This window comes from Lepus europaeus, chromosome 4 (genome assembly GCF_033115175.1).
Source record: "Lepus europaeus isolate LE1 chromosome 4, mLepTim1.pri, whole genome shotgun sequence".
Taxonomy (NCBI): Eukaryota; Metazoa; Chordata; class Mammalia; order Lagomorpha; family Leporidae; genus Lepus; species Lepus europaeus.
The window spans coordinates 39,459,245-39,475,126 of record NC_084830.1 but is presented as its reverse complement, the minus strand read 5'-3'; the positions used below and the strand labels follow the sequence as shown (position 1 = coordinate 39,475,126).

The 15,882-nt window shown below is 37.6% G+C and overlaps 1 protein-coding gene across 19 annotated transcripts in view; it reads left to right on the top strand.

Moving 5' to 3' along the window:
* The window catches only part of RIMS2 (regulating synaptic membrane exocytosis 2), a 753,630-nt gene that overhangs the window by 251,129 nt on the left and 486,619 nt on the right, over positions 1 to 15,882 (top strand). For all 19 annotated transcript variants that reach the window (XM_062188147.1, XM_062188136.1, XM_062188128.1 and 16 more), the window contains one exon: positions 5,997 to 6,307. In XM_062188147.1, coding sequence (XP_062044131.1) covers positions 5,997 to 6,307 — 311 coding nt within the window. The remainder of the gene's footprint in view (positions 1 to 5,996; positions 6,308 to 15,882) is intronic.

Below are 15,882 nucleotides of genomic sequence, written 5' to 3'. Positions count from 1 at the left end.
GTCTGATTGAGCATGTCCCAAATTGTACATCTCCTCCCTCTCTTTTTCCCACTCTTACATTTAACAGGGATCACTTTTCAGTTAAAATTTAAACACCTAAGAATAATTGTGTGTTAATTACAGAGTTCAACCACTAGTACTAGAACAACAACAACAACAAAGTACAAAAAAGGATAAAGTATTACATTGTACATTAGAGTCAGGACAAGAGCTGATCAGGTCATTGATTCTTACAGTGTCCATTTCACTTCAACAGGTTTCCCCTTTGGTGCTCAGTTAATTGTCACCAATCAGGGAAAACAAATGATATTTGTCTCTTTGGGACTGGCTTAATTACTCAGCATGATGTTTTCCAGATTCCTCGATCTTGTTGCAAATGACCGGGTTTGATTGTTTTTGACTGCTGTATAGTATTCTATAGAGTACATGTCCCATAATTTCTTTATCCAATCTACTGTTGATGGGCATTTGGGTTGGTTCCAGGTCTTAGCTATTGTGAATTGAGCTGCAATAAACATTAATGGTCAGATGGCTTTTTTGTTTCCCAAATTAATTTCCTTTGGGTAAATTCCAAGGAGTGGGATGGCTGGGTTGTATGGTAGGGTTATATTCATGTTTCTGAGGAATCTCCAGACTGACTTCCATAGTGGCCTAACCAGTTTGCATTCCCACCAACAGTGGGTTAGTGTCCCTTTTTCCCCACATCCTCTCCAGCATCTATTGTTGGTAGATTTCTGAATGTGAGCCATTCTCACCGGGGTGAGGTGAAACCTCATTGTGGTTTTGATTTGCATTTCCCTGATTGCTAGTGATGCTGAACATTTTTTCATGTGTCTGTTGGCCATTTGGATTTCCTCTTTTGAAAAATGTCTATAAAGGTCTTTGGCCCAACTCTTAGTGGGTTGTTTGTTTTGATGTTGTGTATTTTCTTGATTTCTTTGTAGATTCTGGTTATCAGCCCTTTATCTGTAGCATAGTTTGCAAATATTTTATCCCATTCTGTTGGTTGCCTATTCACTCCTGACTGTTTCTTTTGAAGTAAAGAAACTTCTGAATTTGATGCAATCCCAAATGTTAATTTTGGCTTTGACTGCCTGTGCTCCTGGGGTATTTTCCAAGAAGTCTTTGCCTGTACCTATATCTTGCAGGGTTTCTCCAATGCTCTCTAATAATTTGACGGTTTTGGGTCGTAGATTTAAGTCTTTAATCCATGTTGAGTGAATTTTTGTGTAAGGTGAAAGGTAGGGGTCTTGCTTCAAGCTTCTGCATGTGAAAATCCAGTTTTCCCAGCACCATTTATTGAATAGACTGTCCTTACTCCAGGAATTGGTTTTGGATCCTTGATCAAATATGAGTTGGCTGTAGATGTTTGTGTTGATTTCTGGTGTTTCTATTCTGTTCCATTGGTCTATCCACATGTTTCTGTACCAGTACCAAGCTCTTTTGTTAACTACTGCCCTGTAGTATGTCGTGAAATCTGGTATTGTGATACCTCCAGCTTTGTTTTTGTTGTACAAGATTGCTTTGGCTATTCGAGGTCTCCTGTGTCTCCATATGAATTTTAGTATCATTTTTTCCAGATCTGAGAAGAGTGTCTTCGGTATCTTGATTGGTATTGCATTGATGTATAAATAGCTTTTGGGAGAATAGACATTTTGATGATATTGATTCTTCCAATCCATGAGCATGGAAGATTTCTCCATTTTTTGGTATCCTCTTCTATTTCTTTCTCTAAGGTTTTGTAGTTTTCATTGTAGAGATCTTTAACCTCCTTGGTTAAGTTTATTCCAAGGTATTTGACTATTTTTGTAGCTATTGTGAATGGGATTGATCTTAGAAGTTCTTCCTCAGCCGTGGCATTGCCTGTGCATTGATTTTATATCCTGCTACTTTGCCAAACTCTTCTATGAGTTCCAATAGTCTCTTAGTAGAGTTCTTTGGGTCCCCTAAATAAAGAATCATATCATCTGCAAAGAGGGATAGTTTGAGTTCTTCCTTCCCGATTTGTATCCCTTTGATTTCTTTTTCTTGCCTAATAGCTCTGGCCAAAACTTCCAGAACTATATTGAATAGCAGTGGTGAGAGTGGGCATCCCTGTCTGGTACCACATCTCAGCGGAAATGCTTCCAACTTTTCCCCATTCAATAGGATGTTGGCCGTGGGTTTTTCATATATTGCTTTGATTGTATTGAGGAATGTTCCTTCCATACCCTGTTTGCTTAGAGTTTTCATCATGAAAGGGTGTTGTATTTTATCAAATGCTTTCTCTGTGTCTATTTAGAGAATCATATGCTTTTTCTTCTGCAGTCTGTTAATGTGGTATATCACATTGATTGTTTTGCAAACATTGAACCATCCCTGCATACCAGGGATAAATCCCACTTGGTTTGGGTGGATGATCTTTCTGATGTGCTGTTGCATTCTATTGGCCAGAATTTTATTGAGTATTTTTGCATCTATGTTCATCAGGGATATTGGTCTGTAATTCTCTTTCAATGCTGCATCTTTTTATGGCTTAGGAATTAAGGTGATGGTGGCTTCATAGAAAGAATTTGGGAGGATTCCCTCTTTTTCGATTGTTCTGAATAGTTTGAGAAGAATTGGAGTTAGTTCTTCTTTAAATGTCTGGTAGAATTCAGTGGTGAATCCATCTGGTCCTGGGCTTTTCTTTGTTGGGAAGGCCTTTATTACTGTTTCAATTTCTGTGTCAGTTATGGGTCTGTTTAGGTTTTCTATGTCTTCCTGGTTGAATTTAGGTAGGTTGTATGTGTCCAGGAATCATTCCATTTCTGATAGGTTTCCCTGTTTGCTGGCATACAAGTCCTTGTAGTAATTTCTGATGATTCTTTTTATTTCTGTGGTGTCTGTTGTTACGTTTCCTAATTCATCTCTTATTTTATTGATTTGGGTCTTTTCTTTTTTTAATTGCCAATGGTGTGTCAATTTTGTTTATTTTTTTCAAAAAAACCAGCTCTTCGTTTGGTTGATTTTTTGTAATTTTTTGTTTTTTGGATTCAATCCTGTTGATTTCTTCTCTGATTTTAATTATTTCTCTTCTACTAGATTTGGGTTTGGTTTGCTGCAGATTTTCTAGATCCTTGAGATGACTCGAAAGCTCATCTATTTGGTGCCTCTCCAATTTCTTGATGTAGGCATCTATTGATATAAACTTTCCTCTTAACACTGCTTTTGCTGTATCCCATAGGTTTTGGTATGATGTGCTGTTATCCTCATTTACTTCCAGAAAATTTTTGATTTCTCTTAATTTCTTCTATGACCCATTGTTCATTCAGGATCATGTTGTTCAATTTCCATGTGTTTGCATATGCTCTAGGGATTCCTGAGTTGCTAATTTCCAATTTCATTCCTTTGTGGTCTGAGAAGCTGCATGGTATGATTCTAATTCTTTTGAATTTGCTGAGACTTGCTTTATGGCCTAGTATGTGGTCAATCCTAGAGAAGGTTCCATGTATTGCTGAGAAGAATGTAAATTCTTTATATGCAGGATGAAAAGTTCTGTAGATATCTGTTAGATCCATTTGGGCTATAGTGTCATTTAAATCTACTGTCTCCTTCTTGATCTTCTGTCCTGTTGATCTGTCTATCTCTGAGAGTGGAGGTTTTTGTCTTACCTCCCCTTCCAGCGCTGGCGAGATTCTGCGGCTCGGCTCCCGCGGCTGGGCTTCCACGCGGTGGGCTCCCCGTAGGTCCTCTGTGTCACATCCACTAGTTCTGGAAGCGTTTCCTCTGCGTTTTTTTTCTTGAGTCTTTTCTTGAGGCTACAGTAACTCCACTTTTATTAAACTATGTTTTCCCGGACTATTGGTGCGCGCCCTCACTATCCGCCATCTTGGCTCCCAAATTTTTTCATAATACTCATTTCCATGAACTTTTTGAAGACTCTTCCATGTTGATGTCATTAATGGCTAATACTTTTGGAAATTGATCAAACATAAATCTTGTTGTGATTATGTAAAATACTGTAGTTCCTCTAGAAGAATCTCAAAAGACTTCAAGTTAGCAAGTATTCAAGAGTAGAGAAACTTTTTCTGCCATGGGCCATTTGGGTATTTATAGCATCATTTGAGGGCCATACAAAATTACCAATTTAAAAATTAACCACTATTGATTTATTGAATTTTGAGTCCTGCCTGCAATTGTCTTGGCTGGGCCAGACCAAATGATTTTGGGGGCTTTATATGGCCTGCAGGTCAGACATTCTCTATCCTTGATAGAAAATCTTACTGTTCTTTATATAAGATATTATGCTAGTAGAAGATTTAGTTCCTGACTTTAATAAGCTTAAATTTTAGTTGGGACAAAAAAGAAAGGTATATACAATTCAATGAGAACAAAACAATAGAAAATGACCAAGTATAGTGTTGTATGATATAAACTACACAAGTGTTGTTAGCTGTAACAATGGACAATTAAACAAAAAATTAAATGGTATTTTATAATAATGTCCTTGTTTCAGTTGAATCTTTCTTTTAATGTTATTATCTATATTGTTACAATTCTTTTAAGACATTTTTAAAAAATGTTTGGCAACATTGAGAGCTGTATATGATTCAGTATTTGACATAAATAAAATGTCAGCAAGTATGTGACATACAGACTCATCTTTCATGATAATAGAATTTTTTTGATAAATTTTGATAAAAATTTTTCACAAGAGGGCAAAACATTTTCAAGTTCACACAGATATTGATTATGATATTCTTAGATTTTTGGAATCTGAAAAACACATTAATTAAAAAAAACAATTGTAGACTGATCTTAAATGGAACTGAAGGGGAAGAGATAGGGAACATGCTGTTTAATGGATACAGAGTTGCAGTTCTGCGAGAACAGTTTTGGAGATCTTTTCCACAACAGTGTGAATGCACCTCAGCCTAGTGAAGTGTGCACTTTGAAGTGGTTAGGATGGCAAATTTAATCTCTATGTTTTCTATCACAACAATAAATCAAGTATATTACTACAAATTCTGAGCAATTAAAATGCTTTTATCGAGTGTCAACAGTATTCCTAGCTTTAGCCATTAGGAGATTCTTTCAAGAAGCATGTAAAATAATTGGTGATAGAAAGTAACCTCATATGTTAACAGCTAATTACTGTATGTATACCATGTATTTGTATTGGATGTCTTATATAAAATTATTCTTTTTTTTTTTTTTGACAGGCAGAGTGGATAGTGAGAGAGAGAGACAGAGAGAAAGGTCTTCCTTTGCCATTGGTTCACCCTCCAATGGCTGGCATGGCTGGTGTGCTGCGGCCAGCGCACCGCGCTGATCCGAAGCCAGGAGCCAGGTGCTTATCCTGGTCTCCCATGGGGTGCAGGGCCCAAGCACTTGGGCCATCCTCCACTGCACTCCCTGGCCACCGCAGAGAGCTGGCCTGGAAGAGGGGCAACCGGGACAGAATCCGGTGCCCCGACCGGGACTAGAACCCGGTGTGCCAGCGCCGCAGGATTAGCCTATTGAGCCATGGCGCCGGCTATATAAAATAATTCTAATATCCATTCCTCAAGACAACATAAGACAATATATATATATTTTTTCCCATTTTATTATTAAGGAAACTCTGTTTATAGGTATGAAGGTTCAGATCCCTGTTGAAAGTCACAAACTTATACTTTTGGAGGTAGTTTTTAAACTAGCATCAACATGCATTTTCTGTATACAACATGCATTTTCTGTATATGACATCATGCTTATAATTTTAATAAAAAATAAAGAATACAAATGAACAACTAATTAGTAATTTGGCACTCTAGCTTGTTTTTTCTACTGTCAGTAAATGTTGATTTAATTATAGTTATTCTGATAAAATTAAAGAATAAATGATTTAATTTATGGTGGCATTTAATCTGGATTGCATTTTAACTTCAGAGGGATAACCATATAATTTTTGTTGCCCTGAATTGTTTTCTCTCTCTTTGTTTGTTTTTAACTTCTGGGAACACTAATTTCTTTCCCTGTGTCTTCATGTGCAGGTTATGTGGGTATGTAATTTGTGCCGAAAACAACAAGAAATCCTCACTAAATCAGGAGCATGGTTTTATAATAGTGGACCTAATACACCTCAGCAATCTGATCAAAAGGTTCTTCGAGGACTGCGAAATGAGGAGGCACCTCAGGAGAAGAAAGCAAAACTGCATGAGCAGTCCCAGTTCCAAGGACCCTCAGGTGACTTCTGTGTACCTGCAGTGGAGAAAAGTCGGTCTCATGGGCTCACAAGACAGGATTCTATTAAAAATGGGTCAGGAGTGAAGCACCAAATTGCCAGTGACATAGCTTCAGACAGGTAAACATTTTGTTTAATCTTTAGGTAAATGTATTATAATATAATTTTCATTCCAAGCAGAAATAAAAATATGTGATATGTTTAGGAAACATTGAGTTGCCTAATTGTAAACTGAGTGTCCAAGTGCTTTATGTGAATGCCGAATGTGATATCCAGGCTTGGAGCTACCATAGGTTTGAACCATCATAGGTTTGATTGGGAATGTTAGGTTATCAGATAGAATTCCTAAAATAAAGAAGCTGAATAGGACAGAGAACTTAGATAGGAGGTTGTTATTTTATGAAAAACAAACTGAGATAGGAGAAAGAGGAATGAAGTGATGCCGTTTGGAGGTCAGATTGATGGCACTAAGTGGGAGTTAAGAGGATGGGGAAAGTAACAATGTCCCTAGATGTTCTATCCTGGGCTGAAGGGTGATGTAGTTTTATAAGCAAGTAAATGCAAATCAAACAGCAGGTTTATAGTGCAAGGTTTCATGAGTTTGATTCATCCCCAGGCTAATCCTGTTGTCATTATTTTGGCCGCGTTCTTTAGGCTTTCCCATGTTCAAAGTGTTAAATTTTTTTAAAAAAATAATATGTAGGGCCCTTCATTTCCTACTGCTGAAAGAGGGAGAAGGAACATTTTTAATGGGATAATTATTTTTCTATACATTATTCTTCTGTTTGAATTGAAAATTAAACAAAAAACACCTTGCTTATACTATTTTTATTGCCCAGTAGTGGCAGATACATGTCTTTGTGAATATGCACAGTCAAGCATTGTGGAAAAACAAATTTAAGTTGTACTTATGGCAAAATGAGTTCTGAGGTATCAGTTATAACAAGGTAAGTAGGAATCACATTAGATTGTGCCTAAAACCAGCACCCTGATGTGTCACTTTGTCTTGAGGAAGTAATGAGATGATGGATGTATCTATTCTTTTAAAAACTAGTAAAAATGAAGCAGAACATTAATCCTGTCTTTGGGGAAAAATGGTGGTTTCATGACTAGAATACTGTGTACCTGTCTCTGGGCAAAGTATTAGGAACACAAGAATTTTGAGGTTAAAGGACTGACCACTTTGGATTGGGGTTCATCCTAAGTAGAGAAAAGACCAGTGTTTATTTGAAAAGCAGTCCCACGTACTACCTGTAGGGAAAGTTGAAGATGATCTAGTTAGAGAAAACAATGCTGGGCCAGGTTATCTTTTGGCAATTATACGAATCTTACGGAGCCTTCTGGGAGATACTATGTTTGCCTTTACCCTACGCCTGAGACCTAGCTTTAAGAGATCAGAATGGAGGGGACCTATGAGGATAACCCTGCAGGCTCACTCCCTTCCCTGAGTAGCTGCAGCAAAGGCATCTGGAAATTCGCAGGCCGCAGGAGCCCAGGAGGTGTTACAAATGCTTAAAGCAAGAAGAAACTGCTAATTAGGGAATGATAAATGATGAAGCAATGTGGAAGAGGCCCTGATAGTATGTGCTACAAGAAAATCCATAAAATAACAACATGATAGTTAAGGTATATGAATAAAAAAAGTAGAAACGTACTTAGCAATAGGGATAGAATTTTTAATAAGTAAATAAATGCCTAAAATGGATGATGGGAACATTGATAGATTCTTGAAAACTATATCACTGTATGAAATAACTCTCTTTGGAGGTTATGGAGTAAGGTTTGGGATGAACAAGAGGAAATGCTAAAACACTAGGTCACAGAATGTGTGTTGTCAGGAAGTTATGCATATGCTAAAAGCAAATCCAGTATGTTTAGAAAGAATCATTTTATTTTGGGAAGCCAGAAGTGTATGTCTAACCTTTGAAGAAAGTAATAATAAGAACAAGTCTATATCTTTTAATATGGCTGTTAATGTTTCTTTCACTGACAAAGTATTAGCCTGAATGAACAGTAGGATCTGACCTAATGTGTGGGCTCAATATGTAGTAGTTCCATTTTGTTTTCTTTTGCCTGGTGTTTTTAGTTACTATTACTCATAAATACATAGTTTATGGACTCAAAGAATCCTGTAATCATATTCTTCCTTTCTGTACCTCACAAAATTCAAACCAACAGCTCTTTTGGCTTATAAAAATTACTTTTAGGCAGGAAGAAGTTAGAATTTAATATCAGATTTGATAGATGTACATAGAAAATTGAACTGGTTATAGTTTAAATAAAATTTTATTTGGGAAATACTTTCAAGAAAATTCAGTTCCTTTTTCATGAATAAGAAAGAAAATTTATTTATTATTTGTAAACACAAATTCTATGGTAGTTTATTAGATATGTATCTGTGGCCAACAGTGAAAAAATAGATTTTTTTCTACCATAATAAGGGATTAGCAAGCTATGTTTCTGGACCTATTTTAGCTTGCCATTTATGTGTAAATAATATTTTATTGGGACTCAGTCATGCTTATTTATTGTCTATGATTGCTTTTAACTACAGTTTCATAGTTGAGTTGATAATGAGACCATAAGGGCCCTAAAGCCCCAAATAATTACATTCTGACCTTTTACAGAAAACATTTACCAACCCCTGACATAGTTCTCCTAGTGCTGTTGGAATTTCTCTTTTTATTTTGCTATCTTCTTTTGTAACCATTTAAATGATTTCAGTTAAACATGTTTTCTTTTTTCCCCTTGCTCTTATCCTGCCTCTCAGCTTCTATCCTTACCTCTGTTCTCTGTCTCTCTCTCTTTCCCTCCCTCTCCACTGCACCTTCTCATCTTCACTGCCTTTCTTACCGTAATATGTATTCTAGTAGTATTTGAATTGGACAGTGAAATGGAGCTAATGACAAGGCATATACTTTCAGTTTAAAATATTAGTAATTTGTTTCTTGGTTTCCACCAAGAAACTGGTGACCTCAATGATAGAAACTTCAATTAAGTTAAATTGAAATCTCCTGTACCTAGAACTGCATTTGGGAAATAGAAAAGGATGGATGTGTTTCTTTCTTTACTGAGTTTTAATCTGTAACTACAGACTGCAATAATTTTGGCTTGTTTTATGACTTTGCTTTTCTCTCAGTGCTTTGTAAGATAGACTCTTAGTTTTCATCAAATGAATGAATACCAAGTTGGCATTAGACCTTAGCTTAGAGTAAATGAGTATTAATTAATTTATTAATTCATAAAAATCACAAATGCTTATTTACTTAGATGCAATATATTGTTTGGTCTTATGATATTTTTTGTTTCAAAACAACTTTAGAAATATATTTTATGAACTATTTTTGGTTAAGACATATTCCTTGAATGACACAAATTACAAAGCTCACCCAAGAATAACACTCACTGTATATACTAAAGAAATTGTGTTTATGGTTAAAAAAAAAATCTTTCTACAAGTAAAACTACAGACTCAGATTGCATCACTGGTGTATTGTAACAGACTTTAAGGAAGATATAATGTCATTGCTATTACAAACTCAATGATATTAAAGATGAGAGACTATTTCTTAACTTGTTCTCCTTTGTCAACATAATTCTGATACCAAAACCAAAGGTACAGAAAGGAGATGAAAACAAAACAAAACAGATGAACCCTCAACAGGTCAATATCTTTCATAAAAATAGATGCAAAAATTCTAAATATATTTTACTTTTTAAAAATATTTATTTATTTGCAAGTCAGAGTGAGGCAGAGAGAGAGTGAAAGAGAAAGAGAAAGAGAGAGAGAGGTCTTCCATGTGATGGTTCACTTCCCAGTTGGCTGCAATGGCTGGAACTGTGCTGATCTGAAGCCAGGAGCCAGGAGCTTCCTCTGGGTCTCCCATGCAGGTGCAGGGCCCAAGGACTTTGGGCCATCTTCTACTGCTTTCCCAGGCCACAGCAGACAGCCCGATTGGAAGTGGAGCAGCTGGGTCTGATTGGCACCCATATGAGATGCTGGCACTTCAGGCCAGGGCATTAACCCGATGCACCACAGCGCCATCCCCCTAAATATATCTTACAAAATTGAATTCCTCAATGTATAAAAAGGATACATCATGGCCAAGTAGGGCATATCCTATGAATGTCGAGTGTGCTTGACATTTACAAATCGTGGTAATTCGGGCCGGCGCCGCGGCTCAGTAGGCTAATTCTCCGCCTTGCAGCGCCGGCACACCGGGTTCTAGTCCCGGTCGGGGCGCCGGTTCTGTCCCGGCTGCCCCTCTTCCAGGCCAGCTCTCTGCTGTGGCCAGGGAGTGCAGTGGAGGATGGCTCAAGTGCTTGGGCCCTGCACCCCATGGGAGACCAGGAGAAGCACCTGGCTCCTGCCATTGGATCAGCGCGGTGCGCCGGCCGCAGCGTGCCAGCCGTGGTGGCCATTGGAGGGTGAACCAACGGTAAAAGGAAGACCTTTCTCTCTGTCTCTCTCTCTCACTGTCCACTCTGCCTGTCCAAAAAAAAAAAAAAAAAAAAGAAATCGTGGTAATTCACTATTTTGACAAAATAGAAAAATCACATAATCATTTTAATGGATATAGAAGTAAGTATCTGACAAACGTCAACTTCCATTAAAATTATTTATTTACTTTAATGACAGCAAGAGCGAGCAAGAGAGAAAGATAGGGAGAGATATTGATTGATCTTCTGTACACTGGTTCACTACCCTGTTGCCTGTTATACTCAGGACTGGGCAAAGCAGAAGCCAGGAGCCTAGAACTCAGTCTGGGTATCCCACATGGGAGGAAGGGACTCAAATACTTGAGTTACTATCTATTGCCTCTTAGAGTATATTTTAACAGGAAACTGAATCAGAAGTGGAGGCGGGACTAGATCCCAGGTACTGCCATAGGGCATGTAGATGTCCCAAGCTGCGGCTTCACCTCTGTATCACAGTGCTTGCCTCTGTAACTTCCACTTTTAATAAAACTCTCAGGCAACTAGAAATAGGAAAATCCACAACTTGAAAAAAGACATATCTCATAATTCTGCAGCCTATATCACACTTAATTGTGAAAAACTGAATATTGAATCTACAGATTCAGTGAGATACTAATCAAAATGCTAAAGACATTCTTCTGAGATCTAGAAAAAAAGATGCTGAAATTCATTTGGAAACATAGGAGACTCGAATAGCTAAAGCAATCTTATACAACAAACATTCCAGAGGCATCACAATATCAGATTTCAAGATATACTACAAGCAGTTATAATCAAAACAACCTGGTACTGGTACAAAAACAGATGGACAGAATAATGGAACAGAATAGAAAGGCCAGAAATCAATCCAAGCATCTGAAACAAACTTTTATTTGACTAAGGAGCTAAAACCAATCCCTTCAACAAATGGTGCTGGGAAAACTGGATTTCCACATGCAGAAGTATGAAGCAAGACCCCTGCCTTACACCTTACATAAAAATCCATTAAAAATGGATTAAAGACCTAAATCTATGCCCTGAAATTATCTAATCATTAGAGAGTTTGGGGAAACCCTGCAAGACATTCAGGCAATGTGTTCTTGGAAAAGATGCCAGAGGCACAGGCAATAAAAGCCAAAAAAAAAAAAAAAAAAAAAAAAAAGGAGTACATCAAATTGAAAAGTTTCTGTACTGCAAAAGAAACACTCAGGAAAGTGAAGAGGCAACTGCCAGATTGAGAGAAATTATTTGCAAACAATGAAACTGATGAAGGATTTTTTTTTTAAAGATTTATTTATTTATTTGAAAGTCAGAGTTACACAGAGAGAGGAGAGGCAGAGAGAGAGAGAGGGGTCTTTCATCCAGTGGTTCACTCCCCAATTGGCCGGAGCTGCACCAATCTGAAGCCAGGAGCCTGGAGCTTCTTCTGGGTCTCCCACTTGGGTGCAGGGGCCCAAGACCTTGAGCCATCTTCTACTGCTTTCCCAGGCCATAACAGAGAGCTGGATTGGAAGTGGAGCAGCTGGGTCACGAATCATTGCCCATGTTGGATGCTGGCGCTTCAGGCCAGGGTGTTAACCTGCTGTGCCGCAGCGCCAGCCCCTGATGAATGATTAATAACAAAAATATATAAAGATATCAAGAAACTCCACAATAACAAAGCAAACAACACAGTTAAAAATTGGGCAAAGAACTTTAAACATGCGTTTTTCAAAAGAGGAAAACCAAATGACCAACAGAAACATGAAAAATGTTTAAGATCACTAACCAAAAGGGAAGGGCAAATCAAAATCACAATGAGGTTTCACCTCACCTTGGTTAGAATGCCTTTCATATAGTAATCAACAAACAAGAAATGCTGGCGAGGCTATGTGGAAAAAGGTACCCTAATCCATTGTTGGTGGGAATGTAAACTGGAAAAACCACTATGGAGACAGTTTGGAGATACCTCAGAAATCTGCATATGATCCTACCATCTGACCTAGCTATCCCATTCCTGGGAATTTACCCAACAGAAATGAAATTAGCAAATAAATGAGTTATCTGCACCCCCATGTTTATTGCAGCTCAATTCACAATAGCTAAGACATGGAATCACCTAAATGCCCATCAACTGAAGACTGAATAAAGAAATTATGGGATATGTACTCTATGGAATACTACACAGTGGTTAAAAATGAAATCCTGTTGTTTGCAACAAAATGGATGAATCTGGAAAACAATAAGCCAGTCCCAAAGGGACAAATATCATATGTTCTCCCTGATCTGTGACAACTAACAGAGCACCTAAAGGAAACCGGTAGAAGTGAAATTAACACTGTGAGAAGCAATGACTTGAACAGCCTTTGTCTTGACTGTTGAGGAACAGTTTTTTTTTTTTTTTTGCCTTCTTAATACCATTGGTTGAACTCTTTACTTAACATAGAATTAATCATATGTGTATAAAGTCAATTGAAAATAGATCCCAGTAAAGACTAAAAGTGAGAATAAGAGGGAGAGGAGTTGTACAGTTTTGTATACATTCCTATGGACTTACTTCTAAGGGTAAAGCTAAAAACTTGCCATGGGACTCAAAATCCCATTAAGATGGGTGGTAATAATGCCATCCTAACTGTTAAAGTGATCTTATTTTATTGATCATATAGATAGGATTAAGTGTCAAAAGGATCACATAAATAAGACCAAGTGTCTGGTAATAACAATAGATAGAATTAAAAAGGAGAGAATGTTCCAAAGTGGGAAGCAGTCCACACAGCAGACTCATAGAATGACAAATGTTTTAAACAACACTCTGACCCCAGAATCAGCCTTTAAGGCATTCTTGTCTGGCTGAAAAGCCCATGGGAACATTTCAGGCATGGAAAGCCAAGACACTGTGGCAAAAAAAAAAAAAAAAAAAAAAAAAAAAAATCCTACAGGAAAGATCTCTGTGAGTGAGACCCCAGTGGAAAGAAGGATGTACTTTTCTCTGAAGGGAGGAGAGAACTTCCATTTCACTTATGGCCTTGTCTAAATACTGATGGAGATTGTGGACTCAAAAGGCTTACATAGACTTGACAGCTCATGTCAAAATCTTCAGGTGATTACTGATGTCATACGTAAGAGAGTTAATTGTTAAATTAACAATAGGATTCACTGTGCACTTACTCCCCATGCAGGACCTCTTCCCTTAATGATGTGTACTATTGGTACTGGTGCTGTGGCTCACTTGGTTGAACTTCTGCCTGTGGCGCCAGCATCCCATATGAGTGCCAGGTTCTAGTCCTGGTTGCTCCTCCTCCAGTCCAGCTCTCTGCTGTGGCCCGGGAAGGCAATGGAAGATGGCCCAAGCGTTTGGGCCCCTGTACCTGCATGGGAGACCAGGAGGAAGCACCTGGCTCCTGGCTTCGGATCAGCACAGTGCCGGCCATGGCAGCCATATGGGAAGTGAACCAACAGAAGGAAGACTTTTCTCTCTGTCTCTCTCTCTCTCTCACTGTCTATAACTCTACCTGTCCAAAAAAAAAAATGATGTGTACTATGAGAATTAACTGTAAAGCTTGTTCTGAAACAATTCTTTATATATATTTTTTGTGTGGGTGCCAAGTTGTTGAAATCTTGTTATAGAGTTGGTCTTATGTGTATAAAGTTAATTAAAATGAATCTTAATGAAGAATGGGATGGAAGGAGGAGGAGGAGATGGATTGGGAGTGGGGTAGGAGGGTGAATATGGGGGGAAGAACCACTCTATACCTAAAATTGTACTTATGAAATTTGTACTCATTAATAAAAGGTTTCTTTGTGAACAAAAAGAATAAAATCCTAGTCTTGTATATAGAAAGTCAATAGATCATATATAAATTTTAAAAAGTCAAAAATAGTCATATAGACATAATATAGGAATAAATAAACATAACTGAAGGAGGTACAACAGTTGGAATACCTTAGGGTGTTGTGGAATGGACACTGCTGCTTTTCACCATATACACTGGTGGAGTGTTTGATCATTTGAATCATATGCTTTGACTATCTGATAAAAAATAAAAATCACATTTAATCAAATTAACAAACAGACAAACAAACAAACAAAAAAAAAAACCAAAGCAGCAGCTGGTGATGTTGTGTAACTGGTAAAGCTGCTACCTGCAGTGCCGGCATCCCATATGGGCACTGGTTCAAATCCTGGCTTCTCCACTTCTGATGAGCCTCTCTGTTATGGCCTGGAAAAGCAGTAGAAAATGGCCCAAGTTCTTGAACCCCTGAATGTGTGCGGGAGACCCAGAAGAAGCTCCTGGCTCCTAGCTTTGGATTGGCCCAGCTCCAATAATTATGGCCATTTGGGGAGTGAACCAGGGGATGAAAACCTCTCTCTCTCTCTGCCTCTGTCTCTCTGTAACTCTGTCTTTCAAATAAATAGATAAATCTTTTTTTTTTAATGGCAAAGCAAAAATGTCCATTCTCACCTGTGCTGTTCAATATTGTAGTAGGATTTCTAACCAGTGCATAGTTTAATAAAATCAAATATATCCAGATCCAAGAGAAAAAAGTAATATTTTGTTCACAGAGAGCATGCTTGTTTTATAATTTTAAAAAAGATTTATTTATTTATTGGAAAGAGTTACAAACTGAGAGGGAGATACAGAGAGAAAAAGAGAGATATTCCATATGTGTTGGTTCACTCTCCAGAAGGCTGGGGACTGGGCCAGGCTGTGATCAGGAGCTAGGAGCTTTTCTGGGTCTCCCTTGTGGGTGGCAGGGGCCCAACCACTTAAACCATTTCTGCTGATTTTCCAAAACCATTTGCAGGATGCTGGACCAGAAATGGAGCAGCTAGGACCCGAATCGGTGCCTGTGTGGGATGCAGGCATGATTGTTTACATAGAAAGTTAAAGCAGTCTTTAAAATTGCTACCAGAAATAACACATGAGTTTTCCAAAGTTGCAGGTTATAAGGTCAATATATGACAACAATTTGTATTTAGAAATAATTTGGAAATAAAAAATTTTAAAAACTCACCTCTAAGAATATGAAAATAGAAAATACATTTGTATTAGCTTCAAAATATGAAGTACTTAGATACAAATATAACAAAACATACATAGTATCTGTATGCTGAAAACCATGAAATACTGGTGGAAGAAATGAAAATATGAATAAATGGAAAGATAAAATGTATTCATGAATTATTAAACTCAATATTATTAATGATAAACCTCAATATTATCAATTATAATACTCAATATTGTCATTTCTCTCCA